Source organism: Loxodonta africana, chromosome 14, assembly GCF_030014295.1.
Source record: "Loxodonta africana isolate mLoxAfr1 chromosome 14, mLoxAfr1.hap2, whole genome shotgun sequence".
Taxonomy (NCBI): domain Eukaryota; kingdom Metazoa; phylum Chordata; class Mammalia; order Proboscidea; family Elephantidae; genus Loxodonta; species Loxodonta africana.
This window is the reverse complement of record NC_087355.1, coordinates 20,222,212-20,244,198: the sequence shown is the minus strand read 5'-3', so window position 1 is coordinate 20,244,198 and position 21,987 is coordinate 20,222,212. Positions and strand designations below refer to the sequence as shown.

At 41.4% G+C, this 21,987-nt stretch overlaps 1 protein-coding gene across 3 annotated transcripts in view; it reads left to right on the top strand.

Moving 5' to 3' along the window:
• The window catches only part of SLCO5A1 (solute carrier organic anion transporter family member 5A1), a 171,310-nt gene extending 149,667 nt beyond the window's left edge, over positions 1 to 21,643 (top strand). For 2 of the 3 annotated variants that reach the window (XM_023545758.2, XM_023545757.2), the window contains 4 exons: positions 10,385 to 10,544; positions 12,982 to 13,223; positions 15,343 to 15,407; positions 18,671 to 21,643. In XM_023545758.2, coding sequence (XP_023401526.2) covers positions 10,385 to 10,544; positions 12,982 to 13,223; positions 15,343 to 15,407; positions 18,671 to 19,128 — 925 coding nt within the window. In that variant the 3' untranslated portion in view covers positions 19,129 to 21,643. The remainder of the gene's footprint in view (positions 1 to 10,384; positions 10,545 to 12,981; positions 13,224 to 15,342; positions 15,408 to 18,670) is intronic. The other variant, XM_064267788.1, reaches the window with a different exon arrangement.
• Positions 21,644 to 21,987: the final 344 nt, after the last annotated feature.

The window sequence follows — 21,987 nt, the reverse complement described above, 5'->3', positions numbered from 1 at the left end:
GAGGAATGGTTTTTACTTCTCTCCCACTTTCTAATTCCTACTTGAGTTTTCCAGTTAGCTGACTCTAGCCTGAAACCATATTGAGAAGGGGATGTGGGCCGTGTAGCTCCCAGCCTTAGACGGGAGCAGTAGTGCCAGAGTGACAGCACTCGGTCCAATATACTGACTGTCAGGTGATATGCCACCTCCTCCCTCCCCTCAAACACAAGAACAAGGGAACTTTATTCTGAGGTGACAACACCTAGAATAGAAGCTTTAGCTTTTGGAATGTCTTCTAATTTCACTAGACCAGAATTTCCTGATGAACCTCTGAGTGCTGAATTGAGGATGGGAATGGGTGGATAGATGAGAATGGAAGGGGCCCCTACTACAGCTTTCTGTCCCACAGGTCTTCAGGGAGTCCCGTTGTTTTCAGCTCCACATCTCGTTTTTGTCTCAGGTCACAGCTGAGCTCAGAGCTTGTGGAGCCTCCATAGGGCAGGCTAGCTCCTCTTCCTCAATAGCAGCTTTAAGCCCATTTCTTAAAAACCCGTGCCTATCGACTTGGCGTTTTCATGAAATTTGGTATTTTGCTTTCCTTTTCACTTTGCTGTTATGGCTTTATTCTTTCTAATTCTACTTGATTTTTATTTCAAGTACATTCTTAGGAGTAGAAGGTAGGCTCTATGTCTTATCTACTTTTAAACTGAAAGTCCCCTCAAGACTGTTAAAGCCCTTGCTTAACACCACATCTGTCTTGCCAATCCTGGTTCTGGACTTGCCAGCATTACTGGGAAAAAATTATATAATTGTGCTGATTGGCACCATTACAAATTTATGAGCTCCAACCTTAGCAGGCTCTCATCTTTGCTGAGCAATCCATTTCCTTGGCCCCTTCAGCGTCCTTTTGCACACCCCATGATGGTTGTTCCAACTTTCCAGATTCCTCTTTCTTCAAGTCCTTTATCTCGCTTTTTTTTTTTTTTTTTAGCAGAAAACCTAGTATTCCACATTAGTGAGAAGGAGGAGGTCCAAGAATGAGCTTCCTGAACTTCTCTCCATGATCCTCTCCAACTCATTTTTCAAAGATGGTGTTATTTTCAAAGGCAAATACTGGCTTCATCATTTTCTAGCTGTGCGATCTTATATAAAAAAAGTTACCTACAAAGAACCCCTGAGGGAGCAGGAGAGCAGTGGGATGCAGACCCCAAATTCTTGTAAAAAGACCAGACTTAATGGTCTGACTGAGACTAGAAGGACCCCATTTGTCATGGCCCCCAGACCTTCTGTTGGCCCAGGACAGGAACCATTCCCAAAGCCAACTATTCAGACAGGGATTGGACTGGACAGTGGGTTGGAGAGGGATACTGGTGAGGAGTGAGCTTCTTGGATCAGGTGGACACTTGAGACTATGTTGGCATCTCCCTGGAGGGGAGATGAGAGGGTAGAGGGGGTTAGAAGCTGGCGAAATGAACATGGAAAGAGAGAGTGGAGGGAGGGAGCGGGCTGTCTTAGGGGGAGAGCAATTGGGAGTATGTAGCAAGGTGTGTATGTTTTTGTGTGAGAGACTGACTTGATTTGTAAACTTTCACTTAAAGCACAATAAAAATTTAAGAAAAAAAAAGTTGCCTAATATTGAGTCTCGGCTTCCTCATATGTAAAATTATTGATAATGTCACCTGGTTCAAAGCATAATTAAACACATGTGGTTGAAAGAATTAAAAATAATACAGAAGGGTAAATAATGAAAAAGAAATGTCTCCTTCCCCCATCTTCACCCTCTAATTTAAAGCATTCGAACATTTTAAACAAAAATGTGTACTTTTTATTATGAGGTTATATGGGAGAAAGAAGGTTTCTGGGATTTTCGAGCATAGATTCTAGCAGTTGGTTGGTGCTAAAAAGGTGTTAGGTTCTTGTCTCTATTCCTTTGCCTTCTAGGTCATACAAATCAATTTCCTTTTCTTCTTTAAAACGTGAATGGATGTCTAGAGTCTACCTCTGCTCAGGGATGTTACTCACATAAATGCTGAAACTAGGAAGAACTTGATGTAAATATGCATCTTAATTGTCTAAATCTGCGTTTTGTGGCACACCTCTTCTCATTTGATTGTATTCAACAAAGAAGCAACTTGATTAGATGTGCTGGAAGCTTCCTCAGGCACCCAGTCATTCCAGCCTGACTTCAACAAAGTTTATAAATTGGCAAAAGAAAAACCCAGTTTCCATAGAGGTATTTCTCTGGCTTCCCAAGTACTTCTAGGAAGATAGCCTGAGAATGAATTAGTGTAAACACTTCTGTGTGGCGCAGCACCTCTGATAGAAAAATAGGACCCTTTCTCTAAGCTGGGCGTGGGCTACATTTCAGCCTCTTCTTGCTCTTTTGGATGAGTGCTCTTGTGCTCACCCTGCTTTGTGGTATGCGGATGGCTTGCCTAGTAAAAGCTGTCTCCTGTTCTGCATGGTTTTGAGATTTGCCTGTGGGATTTTTTTCTCCTTTAAAATAAAGGGAGAGGTAAAGGGAATGGAAGTGAAAAGAGAGCCTGTATTAGGAGCCTGTTTGGCTCAGATGTGGTGATTGGCACCGTGTGTATCTTTTATATCTAATGCTTACAACATTGCTCTCCCGTAGGCATTACTATCCCCGTGTTTCAGTTAAAGAAACTGAGGTTTAGAGATTAAAGTGATTTGCCTAAAGTCATCAGTTAATAAGGAGCTGGAATGGAATCAAACCCAAATTGTCTGATTCCAGGGTTCAGGTTCTTCCTGAACGCCACGCTGAGGTACTGTTTTGAATTTTGTATTTATAGGCTCACACCTCTAGGCATGCACACACCTCTGGGCCTCTGGGCATGCACACACAGCACCTTACTAAGAGAGCTGTAAAGGATGTAACCACTTCTCTCAGTGCCACACTGTTCCCTAAAATCTCAGTACAGCTGAGTTACAGGCATAATGCTGAGTGCTCTGCACACCTACAGCCGTTGCTCTGTAGAGCTCTAGTCCGTAGTCTCGATTTGCGTCCCAGACTTGCCACATACTAACTAGCTTTGTGACTATGGGTATATTATTTCACCTTTCTGTCCTTGGCTTCCACATCTTTAAGGCGAGGGTACTGAAAGTACCTCTCTTGTAGAATAATATGAGAATTAAATGAAGTACTTGGCAAATTCATTAATCTTTCAGTACCTCAGTTTTCTTATCATTAAACCAGTTGCTGTCCAGTCAGTTCCAACTCATGGTGACCCCATGTGTCAGAATAGAACTGTGCTGTGTAGGGTTTTCAGTGGCTGATTCTTTTCAGCAGTAGATTGCCAGGCATTTCATCTGAGGTGCTGCTGAGTGAACCTGGACCTCCAACCTTTCATTTGGTAGCCGAGCACATTAACTGTTTGCACCACCCGGGACCTTCCTTTTCATTAAGATGGCATTAATAATAGTACCTGTCTCTTATAGGATAAAATAGTAAGCAATTGATGAATGACAACGATTTCATGATATATTACTCATTTTAAATATGAGGAGAAAGAGGTTCAGAGAGGTTAATTTGCTTGAAGTCACACAGCTAGAAAATGGTGGGACTAGGATTTGAACCCAGGTTCTGAATACAGTGCTTTTTATTATTAAACTATCCGGAAATAAGAAGGGGGAAAAAAAAAAAACCCAAAAAACTCCAAGACAAAAAAACTTCACAAAGAGGAGAGCGCAGTATGTAAGCTAATTCCATCCATTAAAGTTGGTGAGTAAGGGGTCCAGATTCACCCTCGTGGTGTATTTTCTGACACTAAAGGTATTAAGGACTGGCCGTCTTTGCATCCACACTGAGTACTCGTGAATAACCTAAGTGCCTGAGGTGGAGTTGGGATGATTCAGGGAAGATGAACTTTTTTCTGTGGTGTCCAGAGGGAGTCACTGTCTTTCTGTGGAATGAACCTGACCTGCTTGCTATTCGTGGCTCCCTTAGAAAATTCAGACTTGAGAATTAGATGATTTCTCATTATGAAGGGACCTAGAAGCTCTAGCTAATATTCTGGCTCGTTTCCAACTCAAGAAATTACATCCTCAGCACCCAGAATTTCCCTGTCATTTTAATTTGGAAATGTGTTTTTGCTTCCCCTCTGTATCTGCTGAGCTGTATTTTGAAAAGATGCATTCTAACCATCTTGCAGCCAAAAGAGCTGAGATTTGGAGTGAAAACTATGTGGCTGAAGCAATATTTCATATAAATATGTTGGGTAATGTGAGTTATTGCTCTTCGCTCTACCTATCCCCCAAATAATTTTTTTAATTGGGGTTAAATGTGATGTCCAAGTACAGAATTTTTAACTGGTACTAAATCTTGATACATCATTGAATAATTCTAACTTTAATATCTTTCATTTATCAAGTGTCATCTCTTTGAACTTAAAGTAAAATCTATCATATCATCTTCTGGTTTCGTGACTTGAGTGACGGGGCCAAAACTTCTGCAAGGGTGATTTCTTGAAGATACAAAGCAACAAGGAAGCATTTTCTCGGTGTTTTCATCTTGGCAGTGACTGTTGGCCAGGGTGGCCCACTTGGCTCCACTCAGCTCCCAAAGCTCCAAGCTTGTAGTTCTTTCCTAAAGCTACTTCTCTCTATATGGTTTTAGTCCCCTATGGTGCTGAAACCAACCTGTTGCCATTGAGCCAATTCTGATTCATGGTGACCCCATGTATTACAGAGTAGAACTGCTCCCTAGAGTTTTCTTGGCTGTAGTCTTTACAGAAACAGATCGCCAGGCCTTTCTTCAGTTGTACCACTGGGGGGTTTGAATCACCAACCTTTAGGTTAGTAGTCAAGCACAAACTGTTTGCGCCACCCAGGGGCATAGCGTTAAGACTATAGAAATTAAGTAAATATGGTCTGTTAGTTCAGACTTTTGGCCTTAGCTTCCCATAGGTGCATCTCATCTTCCTTGTCTTCATACCTAGCCTTGCCATCCAGCCACGTAGTGTATTTAGGTAGTACTCTAGTCCAGGCTCTTCTAGGAGACTAGCGTTTCTGGTCAGATCTCTCCTACGTTCCCCAGTTAAACCATTCATCTCATCACCTGTGGTTCACGGACAGCTTCATCTACTGAAGTTTTTCTTTCACTGTTTAAATCTCTTGGCACCATTCAGAATCTTTTGTTTATTACAGATATTGCTTATTTTAAAAGCAATTCCTAAAAACTAGAGGAAAAAAAGTTTGCTTAAAGGATCCTAGGTATAGATATTTATAGATTATTGTACCTAGTTCTATTAATAGGCTTCAAGTTCATTTCTAGCTATAGTTAATTTGATTCCATATATTTTTGGCTATAATTGGAGATAAAAACACAATTTGTTTTACTTCACTTTAGGAGTATTGTGAGGATATGAAGTTTAAGAAAATTTTCTTTCCATTGATTTTTAAGTTTTGTAACCAAGATCGAAACAAATCAAGTCTATAAAAGAGTATACAATATTTGTTCAAGCATAATAAGCCTTTTTATTTCAAAAGCCCCTATGAATATTATTAAATTTACCAGTCTACGCCCTCATCTTAAAATAGTGCATAGAGAAATGTTCATCATGTAATGTTTCTAAGAAATAAAATAGAATTTAAAACTGCATATAAATCTTGATTATGATATGTTATGACTGTTAACCTATATGCACACTGAAAAAAGGCAAGAAATAAGCTAAGATCCTAACAGTGGATATTTCTGCGTGCCAATGTTGTATGTAAATATAATTTTATTTTTTAGTCCTTTGTGTTTGCCAAATTTTCCACAATGAATATATATTACTTTAATAATAGATAAAGGTATTCAAAACATTGCACAAGGGACACGGGTATTTTGGATTTATACAAGATGGTTTGTATACATTGCAGGTTATAGTCTTAGTTTCTTAATGCTGCTGTAATAGAAATAACACAAGTGGTTGGCTTTAACAAACAGAAATTTGTTTTCTTACAGTTCAGAAGGCTAGAAGTCCTAATTTGAGGTGCCTCCCGAAATTTCTGTTTTTTTTTTTTTTACCTCTAGGGGAAGGGCCTATCTCTGTCGGCTCTGGAGGAAGGTCCTTGTCTCTTTTTTAGCTTCTGTTCCTCAGTTGCTTGGCCATCTTCACGTGGCCCACATCCTCCCCTCTGTTTGTGTTTCCTTCTCTGTGCCTGGTCTGCAGTTACATGGTCTCATTACCGTAATAAAGAAAGCCCTATTCCTAAATGGGATTACATTCACAGGTATAGGGTTTTAGGATTTACAACACATATTTTGGGGGGGGGGATACAATTCAATCCATAACAATTATTACATGTAAATTTTAAATACATGGCTTGAATTTGTTGGCTACAAGGCTAAAGGAAGCTTTAACAATAAAAATAACGATTGAATGCAGTAGTTACAACTTTGATGCATGTCTATTGTCCTCTAGTAAACCCATGCTTTACATACATTATCATATAGCCCCCCTAGTTGATGACTCTTGGCTTTCATCTCATGTAGGCAGGAGAGGTATCAGCAGTCTGAAGTTCAGAAAGACTAAATGATTTGGCCCAATGTCAGACAGCTACTGTAGAGTAATAGGGAGAAAGTTAAGAGGAGGCAGAAGGAAAGTTTGGAGGCTTCTCTTTGATTTATGGGGACCAGTAGACGTTTGTCAGATAGGGAGGTTCAGGTATTCTTTAGGTCTTGGGGTGGAATGATGGGCCACAATTGCTGGTGTGTGTGTGTGTGTGTGTGTGTGTGTGTGTGTGTGTGTGTGTGTGTGAGATATTTGTGGGCAACTATGTCCTTACATATCTAGCTGTAATGGCTCCTAGATGCTATGGCAGATATTTTTCATATTCCACGACAATCTGTTTTATTATCGTAAATTGCCTGAAGTAAACACAGATTCTTAAGTGATTGATTTAATAAAAATTGGGCAGCAAGTCTGATTTTTTTTTTTTTTTTTTTCTCATTCTCTTTTTTGTCATCTCCTCATGGCTGGTTTTCTTGAGGCCTCAATGACAGTGAGGCACATTAGCACACCCCTCATAGTTTCCTTACCTTTAAAATTAGGAGGTTGTACTAGATAATCCCAGTGACTCCTTCCATCTCTTTAGCTCCATAATTCTGTAATTTTTGTGGTAAGATATGATGTGTGACTCTCAGGCTTGCAGCTTGGACCATGCGGTTAGAAGGCATTGTTAGTGGGGCCCTGTGCCTCACTTGAAGCTAACACTTTCACTGACTCACAAATTAACAAGAGCCTCTTATCTGGAAGGCTGTCTCATCAGAAATGCTTTTGCGTATTGGAAAAACAGCGCACATCCCCTTGACACGAGGGTTAGTGTGGTGCACAGCAGCCCCTGTGCATTTTATGCCCCCGTGATGGATGCACGTTAGGCTAATGAGAAGTTGCTTGATGTTAAAAATCAGTTGCTGTCCAGTCGACCCGACCTGTAACGGCCCCAGGTGTGTCAGAACAGAACTGTGCTCCACAGGGTTTCCAATGACTGATTTTTTGGAAGCAGATCACCAGGCTTTTCTTCTGAACTACCTCTGGGTGGACTCGAACTTCCAACCCTCCGTTAGCAGCCAAGCACATTAACCATTTGCACCACCACTTCTGCTTAATATCACTCAGGTTTTAAAACTTGCTCTATTATTATAATCCAGTCTCTTTTCTGGAAAGCGAGTAACAGCCAAACAAGACATTATTTTTAACAATGGCTTCTTTTTCCATGAGCACAATGTAAGAGATTAACCATGTCGGTGTCTCTGTTGTGCCACTATCACCATTTCCACTAATGACCTTTTAGTGAATACCTTCTTTCTTTCACTGCTATTTATATTTGTTGCCTGAATTGATTTTCTTAGAGTTTTTCACATTTATCATTTCTTTGTATTAGATATCATGATCTCATGAAAAAAATGAAACATATACAAGAGTGACCTAGACTGTGCCTCGGTTTCCTGAAAGCTTTAGCCTTCCCGTAATCAGTGGGTCTTGAATATCTGTCGATATTCTCTTTAGGTTCTTTCCTCTTGAGTGGAGATACCCTCTAAGAAGAGCAGTATACCCTTGGAATCTGTGGCTGTCATAAATGAGTGCAAAGCATGCTGTTAATATGAAATGCCATGTAATTTCTAAATAGCAACAGTAATATCCGTATTGGGACGGCACTGAAGCCTATCATTTTGAGTGACTAATTATGCAGACATATAAAATCTCTTGTTTGGTCATGGCTTGTAGTTGAGTTTTTGAAGTGCCGGTGAAGAGAATGGTAATGTGCACCAGAATACTTTTTATGTAATGCTAGTTAGCAAAGCATTAATCAGCTCCATGGCACATCATTTGGCCTCCCTGGGACTCCATTTCATCATCTGTAGAATGTGGTAGTTGGTCTACAGTAAGGTTTCTCAGCCTTGGAACTATTGACGTTTGCTCCAGATAGTTCTTTGTTGTGGGGGCAGTCCTGTGCATCGTGGATGTTTAGCAACATCCCTGGGTTCTGTCCACTAGCCAGTAGCACCCCCTAACTTGTGTCTCCTGACACTAGCCAATGTCCCCTGGGGGGCAAAATTGCCCCTGTTGAGAACTACTGGTCTAGAATTATGTTTTTTAAGTGTATTCTAACTTTAAAATGGTATGATTCTAAGAGTGTGAACATAATGATTATTAAAGACTTGGGATAACATTTCTTCTGTGCAGTGACATGAATGAAGGACAGAGTTTATTTTGCATTTGCCTTTTTAGAAGACTTTCTTGATAAAGCTTTAAAATTGCTATGGATTTATCCTTTCCATTAAAATTTGAGGACTCAGTTATCAAAGTTGAAATAGGCCACAGGAGAAAGGCTTTGAACAGCAACTTTTTATGTTTACAGATTAATGTGCATGGTTGGGATGGGCTGTGCTACTAGGTGAGTGTAGTCACCAGAGTCATTAAAGATGAGCCCTGGCACATAACAAACCTTCAGAAGTATTGGTGGATGGATGGATGGATGGGTGGATGGGTGGATGGATTGGGTGGATGGGTGGATTGGGTGGGATGGGTGGGATGGAGGGATGGAGGAATGATCTTCCATGGCTAATGCATGTAGCTTTAGGAACAGTATTTCATCACTGATGGATATAAATGGTGGTCATCAAAGCAGAGGAAAGAAGTCTTTAGTTCTGAGCAATGCAGAATCACTTTCAGTCTTCTGTGGGTGGCCCTCTGGGTCCTACCTGTCTCTGCTCCACTGCCATTTTCTTGCACTTCTCTCTCCAGTCCTATATCCTTCCTTCACTTTCTCCCCTTTCAGAGCAACCTAGCACATTTGATTGTGAATCCACATCTGGGCAGCCCTCAGTGAAGGAATGCTCAAACTCTCTTCACTGGTTGTTTGAATCAAACTAGTGCTATGACTTCTAGGCTTTGAACATCATCTCCTTTTGATTTTCTAGAGTCCCATGTCTTTCTCTGACAATTTTTATTCTAGAGCAATTAAAGTTTTTGGTCAAAGGAACCTGTGTCAATGACCGATTCTTGCATTCCATGCTGATGTCCTCATAATGATGTCATTGATTTGGTAGGGACAAGGGTGTCATGGTGGCGGTGTGACGGGGGTGCAGACTGTGCCCCCGACACTGTCAGAAGAGGTGGCACAAATGATCTTAGGGTTTGTGGTGGCAAGAGTGGCTGGCAGGTGGGCCCTACTGGGGGAGGGGCTGCCAAGGCAGTGGCGTCACTAGGGTTGCTGTCACCCGTCACCCACCACGGTAACTTGTCAGCGCCCCCATCATTCGCCAGTCAGAGTGCCGGCGGTTGGGCCACGGTGCCCGCCATTGAGCAGGGAGGAGGGTATCCGCTTTGGCCAATGGGAAGGGGAGGAGCCGCAGGCGGACTGGGCGGAGCAGTGTGGTGCTCAGCCCTGCAAGGGGGTGGGGCCGGACCGCTTTACCCACAGTCTGGGGGTGTTCCGCCGGCCAGCCCCGCCCACTCCGAAGGGGGTGTGACACCATGAGTTACTGAACTGGGTGACACCATTTTACAGTTAAAGAAACTGAGACCAGTTTTGTTAAAACATATAGTCAAGAGCCTACAGTGAGTGAGTAGTTAGTATACTAGGGTTAGAACTGCTAAGCCTAGACGTTGAGGCCGTGAGAGCAAGTCCATCACATTTAAATAAAGGGTAGAATTGAGGCAGATTATTTGATAAGAACATATTGAATTTGTAGTACCAGATAATTGAAGTATTTTTCGTTATGTTTTGTTGTAAAGTTGTAAAAAATAATTGTCTAGGATAACCACTTCATGGCACCACCGCTTTGACGTAATGGGAATTGTTTATCTAAAACGGACAAATGACTAATTATCAAGAACTATGCAATTAGTTCTGTTTTAATAAATGTGGCTTATGACCTCCTTCTTTTCTCTTGTAGACCTTCTCTTACCATGCCACATAGGAATCTGACAGGAAGCTGCAATGTTAATTGTGGCTGTAAAATACATGAATATGAGCCAGTCTGTGGATCAGATGGCATTACGTACTTTAACCCTTGTCTGGCTGGCTGTGTTAATAGTGGTAATCTTAGCACCGGGGTGAGTATATTTCACAGGTTCATGTTCTCTTGTTAATCCAACATCCTGTGACAAGGACGTGTGGAAATTCATATGCAACCGTGATGACTTCAGTCTCTATTTTCAAATAACCTACAAAATACCTTCTGACAAAACCTAGAGGAAAGAAAATTATGCAGTACTTGCGTTTTTATTACAAGAATGATTAGAGCACTTGAGTGTAGCGGTTTGTTTCCAATATCAGCCCTCTCCTACTTTACATTCTGTGCCAACTCAGTGAAACTTGATAAGGTTGAGTGCTGGGCTTTCCATTTGTTACTCTGACAGGGCCCCTGTGTTGGATTTGAAGGTCAAGATGGCCGCCCAGTGTGGTGCTGATACAAGGGAGTAGGAGGGGCCTTCTGAGATGCGAGCCTGTTAGGACCGGCGGTCGCTATTTTTTATAGAATTTTTTTCCCCTAACTTTCCAAGTAAAGACATTTCTGTCAGTTCATGATAGGTTATTTTGAGAATTCCCTTCCCTGTGAATTATAAATAGGCTGTAATACTGTGGGAGAAGGTTTTCATATTATACTCAGATCTTTATTGAGCCTGGTCTGATTCTTGGACAAGAACAGATTGTGGGATAGTGTTTTAATAAAAAGGTTGAACTGAATTTGCTTTTTCTGTGCAAGTGATAAGGGGTTATACAATTTACTACGCGTTTGGGGGATGTCACATTTGATTTCCGAGTTTCAAATTATAGTGGTAAAAAGAGAATCCCTGTTGCTGGCTCTCCGTTTCGTACTTGGTGAGATTCAGGGCGTCACCGTGTTGAAAGAGACATTGAGATCTGCTGTTCTTGGTGGCTAAGGCCATCCTTGGTAGTAAGTGGGTCCTCGGATGCAGAGCACTCATCCTTTTAAAAAGGCCAGCGGTCATTTAAGTGCGGAGGCCAAGCAGCACCTATTTTCAGACCTGCTCTTGGTGGTTGGATGATCACAATGACAGTGAGTTCAGCTGATGTCCATTCAGTAAAAAACAACATAATAGGCAGGAAGGTTTGTTGGCTGATTTAACCTTTGTTGGATTGTTTTGGCAGTGTGTTAAAAAAAAAAAAAAAAAAAGTGTGTTAGTACCCGTTAAACCCGTTGCCGTCGAGTCAATTCTGACTCATAGCGACCCTATAGGACAGAGTAGAACTGCCCCATAGAGTTTCCAAGGAGCGCCTGGCAGATTCAAACTGCTGACCCTTTGGTTAGCAGCTGTAGCAGTTAGCCACTATGCCACCAGGGTTTCCGTAACGTTCTATTTTTTACTTTTACGTTTGCTTTAAGTAGAAATCTGGCCACTTCACAGAGATGTTGTCTGTTTAGCTCTTCTTCATCCTCAGTACCTGAGAACAGCACTGGGCACATCAGTAGGGGCTCATATTTATTTTTTGGAAAAAATGACCAAGTGAATTTGGGCTCATTGGTGTTTCCAGACAGCCCATCTGTCAGGATCCAAGAGGAGCTCTGTTCTGGGGCCACAATGGCCTGACTTAACTTCCATCCATGAGTTGTTTTGTCATGCATAGGGCATAGCTCTCCAGCTAATCAAAAGGACTAAAGAAGTGTTTAAAGTGGAACAGCCAATGAGGGTTCATTACTATTTATACTGAAGTCATTATGGTTGCATTATGAATCCTCTACTTTTTTTTTTGTTTTTTTTGTTTCTTTGATTTTCTTTTATTGTGGTAACTATATATGTAACAAAACATTTACCATTCCAGCATTCCTCACATGTACAATTTGGTGACATTTGTTGTGTTCATTGTGTTGTGCAACCATCATCATTGTCTGCTTCCAGATTTTCCATCACCCTTAACAGAAGCTCAGTGTCCCCTAAGCAATGAGTCCCCCTTTCCCCCTCACTCTCACCCACTCGTGGTAACCACTAATAAACTTCCTGTTCTAGATATTTCATATTAGTGGACTCTTATAATCTATGTCCTTTTGTGACTGACTTATTTCACTCAGCATGATGTTTTCAAGGTTTCTGCATTCACTTTATAGACATTGGCTTTAGAGCCCAGTCTGTGCTCAGGATTGTGCTAGGTGCACTGGTGAGCACAAATAAAATTAAGACTTGGTTCCTGTTTTTGAGTGGCTGGTCTAACTGGAGAGTCCAAGGGTTAAACAGCATGTAACTATGAACAAAAAAGAGACAGAATGTAAATGTTATAGAATTGAGTGTTGACAGCTTCTTAGAAAAGTTTGGCTTTAAAAAATTTTGAGAAGCAGATTTTTGGTATAGTTAGATGCACGCCATGGACCCTTACTCGTTTCAGTGAGCAAGATACTTTCAAAGAAATACTTAGCATTTTTTTTAAATACGGGGATTATTTAAAAGCTTTTTTACTTATTTGTCTTAAATATTCTTATGTCCCATTTTGCTCTTAATTAGCATCCAGCAGATCTTTGCTTTGTCCACTTAGATACGGAATTATACAGAATGCACCTGTGTCCAGAGCCGACAAGTGATCACTCCACCCACAGTGGGACAGCGTGGTCAGCTCCGTGTGGTCATTGTCAAGACCTATCTCAATGAGAATGGCTACGCTGTATCTGGGAAGTGTAAACGGACCTGTAATACCCTTATCCCGTTCTTAATTTTTCTTTTCATAGTCACCTTCATCACAGCGTGTGCCCAACCATCAGCCATCATAGTAACACTCAGGTGAGAACAGTCTTCAACTTAAAGGGTGGGTTATGTATATTGAGAATTGCTAGAAGGCATATTGCAGACTAGGAACTGAGGTGGTAAAGCAGCCAGGAAAACAAAGGGGAGCTGTACAACACGGTGGTCAGACATTTGCCTGGTGAACTTAAGAGTAATGGGTTTTTTCCAAGTCAGGAAAGGAAAGGAAGTTCGTAACATTTCATACTCCAGTTATTCAGTTGAGCCCTAGTGATATTGTTTAATGAAACTTGTTCTTGGTGCCTTGTGGTTCCTGAAGCCTCAACCCTAAAAGGTTCAACTTCAGGAGTTGAAAGATAGAAGTTAGCTGGAAAAAGCCTGACCCTAGAGAAGGTTGCTAAATTGTACATACAGGAAAGGGTAGTATCTCCTACCATGTAGATGGTTAATAGCTCCAGGATCACTGACAGTTTGTGCTGAGCTGCAGTTCAAAATGCTACCTTCATTAATTTTACTATCATTTAACATTTTGGAGTTGATTCAAGGAAAGAGTAGACTGGGACATGCATTTTTTCAATTGTTCATGCCATGTGTTCTTTGTCATATTAGTTATATATCCTGTTTTATGTGTTTTTTTTTTTTATTTATAAGAAGACATGGAATGTACTTTTGTCCTATTAAAATTGTTGACACTAGCATGTTCAAAATCCGTGTGTTGATATTTGCAGTAACCCAAAAAACCCAGTGCCGTTAAGACTGTAGCATATAAAGGAAGGCAGAGCATGTCCACGGCAACTTTAGTGGGGCTGGGAGCACAGTGCACCGAGGAGGGGGGCGGTGGAGGCCTCATTCTTCTTTCTTATCTACTCCCTTGCTTCTTAGAACCCCACAGTGCTGGACACCTGGCAGGAAGTGGCTTCTGAGCCGGCATTGCGTTAGCAAGCACCATTGGACAGCTTGCCTGGTGCACATTTTGGCTCTTTTTTTCTGTTGGGTGCCAAGTTAGACGTTTCCGAGCAAAGCCATTCCTTGATAGACAAAAGCACGTGAAAGCCCCATTGGCTTATTCACTGAGTTCCTCAATCAGCAGATATTTGTGGAGTAACAACGATGTTCCAGCACTGTGCAAACTGCTGTGAGAAATAAAGAAGTTGGGGAAAGAGGACAAGGGACTGGTCCTCAGGGATTTTACATCATATACCTAGAGCCCTTGTGTATGAGATAGAAAGGAAAGGGAATTCATCATTTTTTAAAAAAACAAGTATCTTAAATAAATTTACTTACTTAAATGATTTAATTCTTTTTGAACTTTATAAAAGATGGTAAAAAATCCCATATAAGGGCTACCCATTTTATAGTGCTCAAACATTACAAAATCACCATTTAGCGTCTACACCAAAATTTCAGGAAAAATTTGCTAATTATAAAATCCATACACTGGCACGCTTTTAGGAGAAAAAGTGAGGTGGCTACCAAAAAAAAAACCTGTTGCCATCGAGTCGATTCCAACTCATAGTGACCCCAGAGTAGAACTGCCCCCATAGAGTTTCCAAGGAGCAGCTGGTGGTTTCAAACTGCCAAACTTTTGGTTAGTAGCCAAGCTCTTAACCACTGTACCACCAGGGCTCCACTACTAATTCTTTCTCTGACCTTTGACTTGTTTCCTTTATGCTTTTTTCGGACTATATATACATATATATACTTTTTTTCCTATATCTTTTCTCTATATTTTTTTCTTTAGGGAATTAAGGGAGTAATTTCCCATGTGCATGCTTACCATTTCGGATTTTCCGGAATTTTGTAGGCTAATCAAAAATACGAATGCAGTATGTTAGGATGAAAGTATACAAATTGTTATTTTTGAAATAGAGCTGACTTTGGAAGCTCAGTTAAGAACCACTTTTACCCCCTCAGCCATCAGCCTCGTGATGTCATGGACCCTCCACCAATGTTGACACATGGTTAATCAGGTTTTCTGTAGTGTCTTCACTGGGGAGATCTTTATTCAGGGATTTGATGATCAGCAGTTTTGCTTGGCTACTGTTAGTAAATTTTAGTGAATTAAATATTTTGGCACAGTATCTCCTTGGTAGGTTTGATTTGACCTTGATTTCTCAGAGTCGTTGCTTAAAAACCTTTCTCTCCGTTGTTTCCGTAGGTCCGTAGAAGACGATGAGAGACCTTTTGCACTGGGAATGCAGTTTGTTTTGTTGAGAACACTTGGTACGTTACTGAATTTCCAAGTGTGCCTTTTAGTTCCCCTTTGCAGCTGGCAAATTCCCACTGTCCTCTAAAGATGGCAGGTTGAGTCATTTGTTACCACGCATAGATAGAATTTTACAGGTTAGTGGTGACGGGACAACTTCCTTATTTTCTGACTTGGTGTAAAAGCTGAGCACTTCTGTCATTTGATGAGACAAAACAGAACCAACTTTAGTTTCCTTTTCACCGTGAACATTAACTTGGGCTAAATTCCCCGGAGAGTTTTGTACAATAAGAAATGCTGAACCAAGCAACTTGTAGTGGGCTTATCGTGGAGTTTTTGTACCTTTATGGCTTAACCGAAAGTAATGGAAATTGGTTCTCATTTTATGCATTGAATTTTGAATTCCTTTACTTCTTTATACTAATTTGGGAGTCCCTGGGTATTATAAATGGTTAACACACTTGGCTGCTAACTGAAAGTTTGGAGGTTCAAGTCCACCCGGAGGCACATCGGAAGATAGTCCTGGCGATCTACTTCCGAAAAGATCAGCCATTGAAAACCCTCTGGAGCACAGTTCTACTCTGACAAACGTGGGGTTACCGTGAGTCAGAATCTGCTAGATGGCAATTGGTTATTGGTTGTAGTAAATTCATCAGACTGGGCAAACATGGTACCTATCGATTCATTTTCTGAGGAAAAGAGAAAAAAGAAAATGTAAAATTAAAAAAAAAAGAAAGATCCCCAAATTAATATTAGAAACTGCTTTACAAGGCCTTTTACTTATTAATGAGACTCGTTAGCGCTCCGTCATTGAGGTGAACCAGAGAGTTTATTTGTGTGTGAAGAGCACCATTTTGCTTTTTACACACACCACATCACCTATGATGTCTGTGAGCAATCCATGGAAAATAAGCGTGTGAAGTAGCCCATTCCCTTGATCAATTTCAGTGTGTTTTTAATTGGCTTCCTTGTCATCAAGATTTTTTTTCTTTAAGTGGCAGCCTCTCATTTTCTTCAGCTGTTATTTACCCCAGTAATCAGTATTATTGTCCACAGGAGAAAAAGAAAAATGCTTTGTGATTTAAATTTCTTATTTCAGCTTTGAAGGGCGAAGTATTTTAAAATGGCATTGTCCCACGCTTTGACACGTTAATCCTCTCTGGAATTCTCACTTTGCCATTTGTTGTGGTTGATGGCTCAGCCGGACTGAGCCATTGCCAGTGAGCACCAGAAGGGAATAGCTTCTAGTTCCATTTGATGGGTGGCTTTTTTGGGGTACCGATAAGACTTTCGTACTAACATTTTTAACAGGCGTGCTACTAAAGGAAATCCTGACATACTTTCATATAGATAGTTTAGGCATTTGACCCCTACTTCTCTGTGAAAACTGAAAAGTGCCATTTTCACAGAAGGAAATGTGTTTACCAAAGGGGTGGGTGAATAGGAAAAGAAAAAACCAGTTCCCTCTTTTTGCTATGCCTCTCCCTGAGGCCATGAAGTGAGTTATTTGATATGGACGCAGAGTTTGTAAAGGTAAGTCAGCAGATGTCCACTGCAGCATCACGAGTAAGTGGAGAGAGACCATTGCAGGCATTCATTATTTAATTCAACCTTATCTTACGTTCTATTGATTGTGAACAGTATAGCTAGGCCAACAAGCCAATTTCTATTTCCCAAACTCCAAGGGAAAAAGAGAGTATTAAGTACCTTAATAATTTAATTGTAGTGAATAGACCTCATTTTAAATAAATACAACTTATTTAAAAATGTTATCACTCACAGCCTCCTGGGCTATTAGCCCACCTGCTCTCCCTCCTCCCTCCTTCCCTCCCTCTCTTTCTTCCTTTCTTACTTCGTCCCCCCATCCCTTCCTTTGATAAATTGTTATCGAGGATCCAGGACTGTCCTGATATATCGGCCCTTGGGATGCAAAGAATAAAAGGCATGGCCAGTGCCATCAAGGAGCTTGTGGGGCGATGAATTTGCAGATAGTTTAAATAATGTGTGAGAGTTGATATAATGGAGACACACACGAAAGGCGTGGGAATATAGTGATGTCTGAGTCAGGAATTTAAAGGAGGAGTAGATGCTTGCCTTCCGTGGGGGAAACCTGGGTTCCATTCCTGACCAAGGCACCTCGTGCACAGCTACCACCCATCCGCCCGTGGAAGCTTGCGTGTTGCTATGTTGCTGAACAGGTAGGTTTCAGCAGAGCTTCCAGGCTAAGACAGACTAGGAAGAAAGGCCTGGCCATCTACTTCCAAGTAACCAGCCAGTGAAAACCCTGTGGATCATAATGGTATGATCCACAATTGATCATGGGGCTGGCGCAGTACTGGGCAGCATCTCATTCCATCGTGCATGGGGTCAGCATGAGTCGACGCTGACTTCACTGCAGCCAACGCCAGCAACAACAACAGGTGTTTGCAAGGTGGACAGATCGGGAACGGGGCAAGGGGGGTAGCAAGGGATGAAGGCGGCCTAGTAGGTAGACTTTCTTTCTTAGGGAAGTATGGAATTGTCTATTTCATAGCCCAAATGATAAGGCTACCACTCATCCCAGGTGCTTTATAAACTTCAAGGATGAATTTTATGCCATAATTATTTCTGTACCCCAGTGCCTTTATAAAGTTGCCATTTGATGTGGTATCTAACTTAAAGAGGAGAATGTGTTCACATGCAAGGATTTCACAAGAGCCCATAAGAACCAAGTGCACTTAAATTTTGGTAGGTAATAAAGGGTTTTAGTGTAGCCTCTTAAGTATTTAACTACAAGATTGGACTTTTAAGTTTGGAAAGATTGCCTAATTGCATTTTTAGCAATAGACATTTTTATGATCCTAAAAAAAAACTCAATAAAACATTCTTACTGAGTTGTGAACTGGAGGACTTTAAGTGTTTCTAATTTAGTGAACACCTTTATTACAAAGATATTGGGTAAGATGTGCCATATATATTAAAAAATCAGGAAATTACTACTGGTTTCAAGGTCCCTGGGTGGCAAAAACCGTTTGTGCTCAACTATTACCCAAGAGCTTGGTGGTTCAGCAGTATGATGGAAGAAGGTCCTGGCGAGCTGCTTCCTTAAATATAACCAAGGAAACCCCATGAAGGGGTTCTACTCTGTGGTCATGGCATCCCCATGAGTCAGAATCAACTCACCAGCAATGGGTTGGGTTTGGTTTTTGGGCAAACAATTACCTTGCTAATTTACAAGTCTGCTTTCTCTGTATATAGATGTGCTAAATAGTTACATTTTTCTCTTTCTCCCAAACTCTAGCATACATTCCTACTCCGATTTACTTTGGAGCAGTCATTGACACCACCTGCATGCTCTGGCAACAGGAATGTGGCGTGCAAGGCTCCTGTTGGGAGTACAATGTGACATCGTTTCGTTTTGTCTATTTTGGTTTGGCGGCTGGCCTCAAATTTGTTGGCTTCATTTTTATTTTTCTGGCCTGGTACTCCATTAAATACAAGGAGGAGGAACAGCAGAGGCAGAGGTGGCGAGAATTCCCTCTGAGCACTGTGAGTGAGATGGTGGGCCACACCAACCATGCTGCCAACTCTGCCCGGACTAGGTCTTGCCCTACTTTCAGCACCCAAGGAGAATTCCACGAAGAGCCTGGTCTGCAAAAAGGGATCCAGGCCACGGCACAGACCTATCCTGGGCCCTTCCCTGAAGCAATAAGTTCCTCTGCCTACTCGGGGCTGGAAGAAAGTCCGACTGCCATCTAGCCTCTCTCTCCTGAAGCTTGAAGATGGAAGACTCTACTTTTGTTGGTTGAGTTGAATATGGCGACTTGAGAAACACCCGTGCCTTCTCTCCTTTCTTTTTTTAACCTCTAAAGATACAATCCTCAAACCAACAAAACTCAGTATAAACAGCCACTATTGATTGAGGGCTGGATACCTCAACAAACTGAGAGCCCTTTCCCCCCTTCTCTCCCAGAAGGAGGAGTTTCGATAGATTCGTTACCATTTCCGCTCTGTTAATTTAACGCCCATGCTCCAGTGTGGTGTAAGGCTGAGGTACATGGTTAACAAAATCATGGGGAGGGTGGTGGCAGTGCCGGTCATTAACATACACTTCAAACACAGGTGAGCTTGACCATGACTTTGCTTTTACAAATCAAAGTTTTTAGATGTGAACACCTACTGAGTTTCTGCTACAAAGCACAAATGAATTTGCCTCAACTATGCAATTTGATTGGAAAAAACATAAGTGCAGCATGTTCCTTTTGCTTTCAGAGACTAAAGCTGGTAAGTTTTTAAAAAGAGGAAACTAAACTTTTCCTAAAGCACTGTTAATAGCATTTTAAGCCATAGCAGAGTTATAAATCAGGTAGAATTTTTCATATGCTTCCAAGGAACCATATGCATAGCTCGATAAAAGGAACTTTTTCATTTCATAAGACACGTTCTTCTAGTCTGTCTGCCCCATCCTAAGGTGGTTGTCAAAGAGTCTGCTGAATCATGTACCTTGAAAATACACTCCAGTGTTCTTTAGTGAGGGGCTTTAGATCTAGTATGCTAAATGGTATGGTTAGAAACTGTAATCGGAGATGCATGGCATGGGAAGAAACTGATGACTTTCTCATTCAAGGAAATTGCTGCAGAAATTCCTTTAGCTCTTATGGGCCTACCCGAACGTGGTTCAGGTTGCAAACTTGACAATCAAACGTAGTTGCAAAAAGAAATTCCAGAAAACTAAGGTTGAGTCCCACCTGATGGTTTTAATCATACACTTGGAAGCAGTGACAACTCTTTGTTTTGTTCTTTTTTTTTTTTTCTGTATAGAAAATTGTCGTGGTTTCCCCTGCAATAGAGGAATTATATCAGAAAACTGTACCTGGGATCTGAAAATTGCTTTGAATACAGGAGGAATGAGATTGTGAGCTAGACCTAGACTATGATCCTAAGTAATGATTAGAAATTATTTAAAATAAACCATTCTAACAAACGGATCCCTAGTTTATCAGAGTTAGAATCATTTCACTCCACCTTTGATTCTTTTCTAATGTGACATTCCTGAAGCGCTTCGGAGAGAAGATTTTTCTCTTCCTAAGTGCACTTTGGGCTCATTATTCATCTTTCTTTTCAGTACCTTGCAGCTCTTTACTTCAGCTCAGGCACCACACGCATGCTTTCTGTGTGGATCTTAAGATAGACGCCTCCTAACACCACTATGGATGATATCAAGTTAGCTCATGGGATCTGGCTGCTTAGAAAAAGAATCATGACAACTCAGATTTGGTGAGGGGGACTGTAGGGCCCAAACGCCAATATAACTGTGCCAAGGATCCCATGTTTAGGTAAGGCTAGTCTGGGAAAACGACCGTGAAGATGGTGCAGGACCGGGCAGCGTTTTGTTCTGTTATACATGGGGCCACCATGAGTCAGAGCCAACTGGAGGGCAACTAACAACAACAATTTGGGCATTGGCCCCATTGGCTGGTATATATTCTTCCCTAGATGGGATGAGAGTCCCTGGGTGGTGAAATGATCTATGGGGTCAGCTGCTAAACAAAAGGTTGGAGGTTAGAGTCCATCTAGAGGTGCCTCGGAAGAAAGGCCTGGTAATATAAAAAAAATTTTTTTTTTTTTATACTTCTAAAAAATCAGTCATTGAAAACCCTGTGAAGCACAGTTCTACTCTGACACAGATGGGGTCGTCAGGAGTCAGAGTTGACTCAACGGCAACTGGTTTTGTTTTGGTTTCCAGATGGGATGTTATTGACAGACTGATGATCCAGGCTTTCTCTCTCCAGCCTGGGCTGCACTAGTGGAATCATGTGACTATTCCTGGGCCCAGGGTTTTCCTCTCAACCTAGGAATGGCACTGGTCAAATGGTTCTCTTGGTCGAGTGCAGTTTGTGGAGATGGTTATCACTCTTAGACTGAATGGTGTGTCCAAGAGGTGGAGTCTCAGATGACAAGGCTTCCCTTTGACCCTTGGGCCTGGCTCTCGAGAAGGCGAGCGGTCTGGCTCGGTTAAATCATAGAAACCACTGGTGCTTATAACTGCGCTTGTGTCTGTCAAGCTCCAGTCAACGTGGTGTACGCTGAGGGCCATTAACTTAGTGTCTTCTCTGGGGCCTCAGGCTTCCTCTCGACCCTCTATGGTAGATCTATGGCTCCTTCAAAAGAGAAGATTTCTTCCTGTTGACGAGGGGTGGTGGTAATTTTTCTCTGGTCATAATGAAACTGCATTGAGAGAATTTTTGTGGGAATGGCACTTTTTTTTTTTTTTTTTTTAAATGATTAAGATTGTGTGTTCCAACATGCTTAGAATTTCTCTCTTCTTGGTAGTATATTTTGAAAAGGAGACTCAAAACTCCAGAGTAGGAAAGTCATGGACTCACCAAGTGTAATTAAAGAGGCCCACTTTCTTTAACTTGAACAGTCAGCCTGTTCAACAATCGTTGACCTTGACCAGGTGCCTGTTATCTGTGAGGCATCTAGCCAATTACCATTTGACACTACATGAACCTCTTTGGAATGATTAGGCCAGGACTAAAAGAAGTTGGCCTGAAAGGTGCCCCACAATGTTGATATTGTATGTCCTCAAGTATTGTCTACTTAAAAATGGCAGGT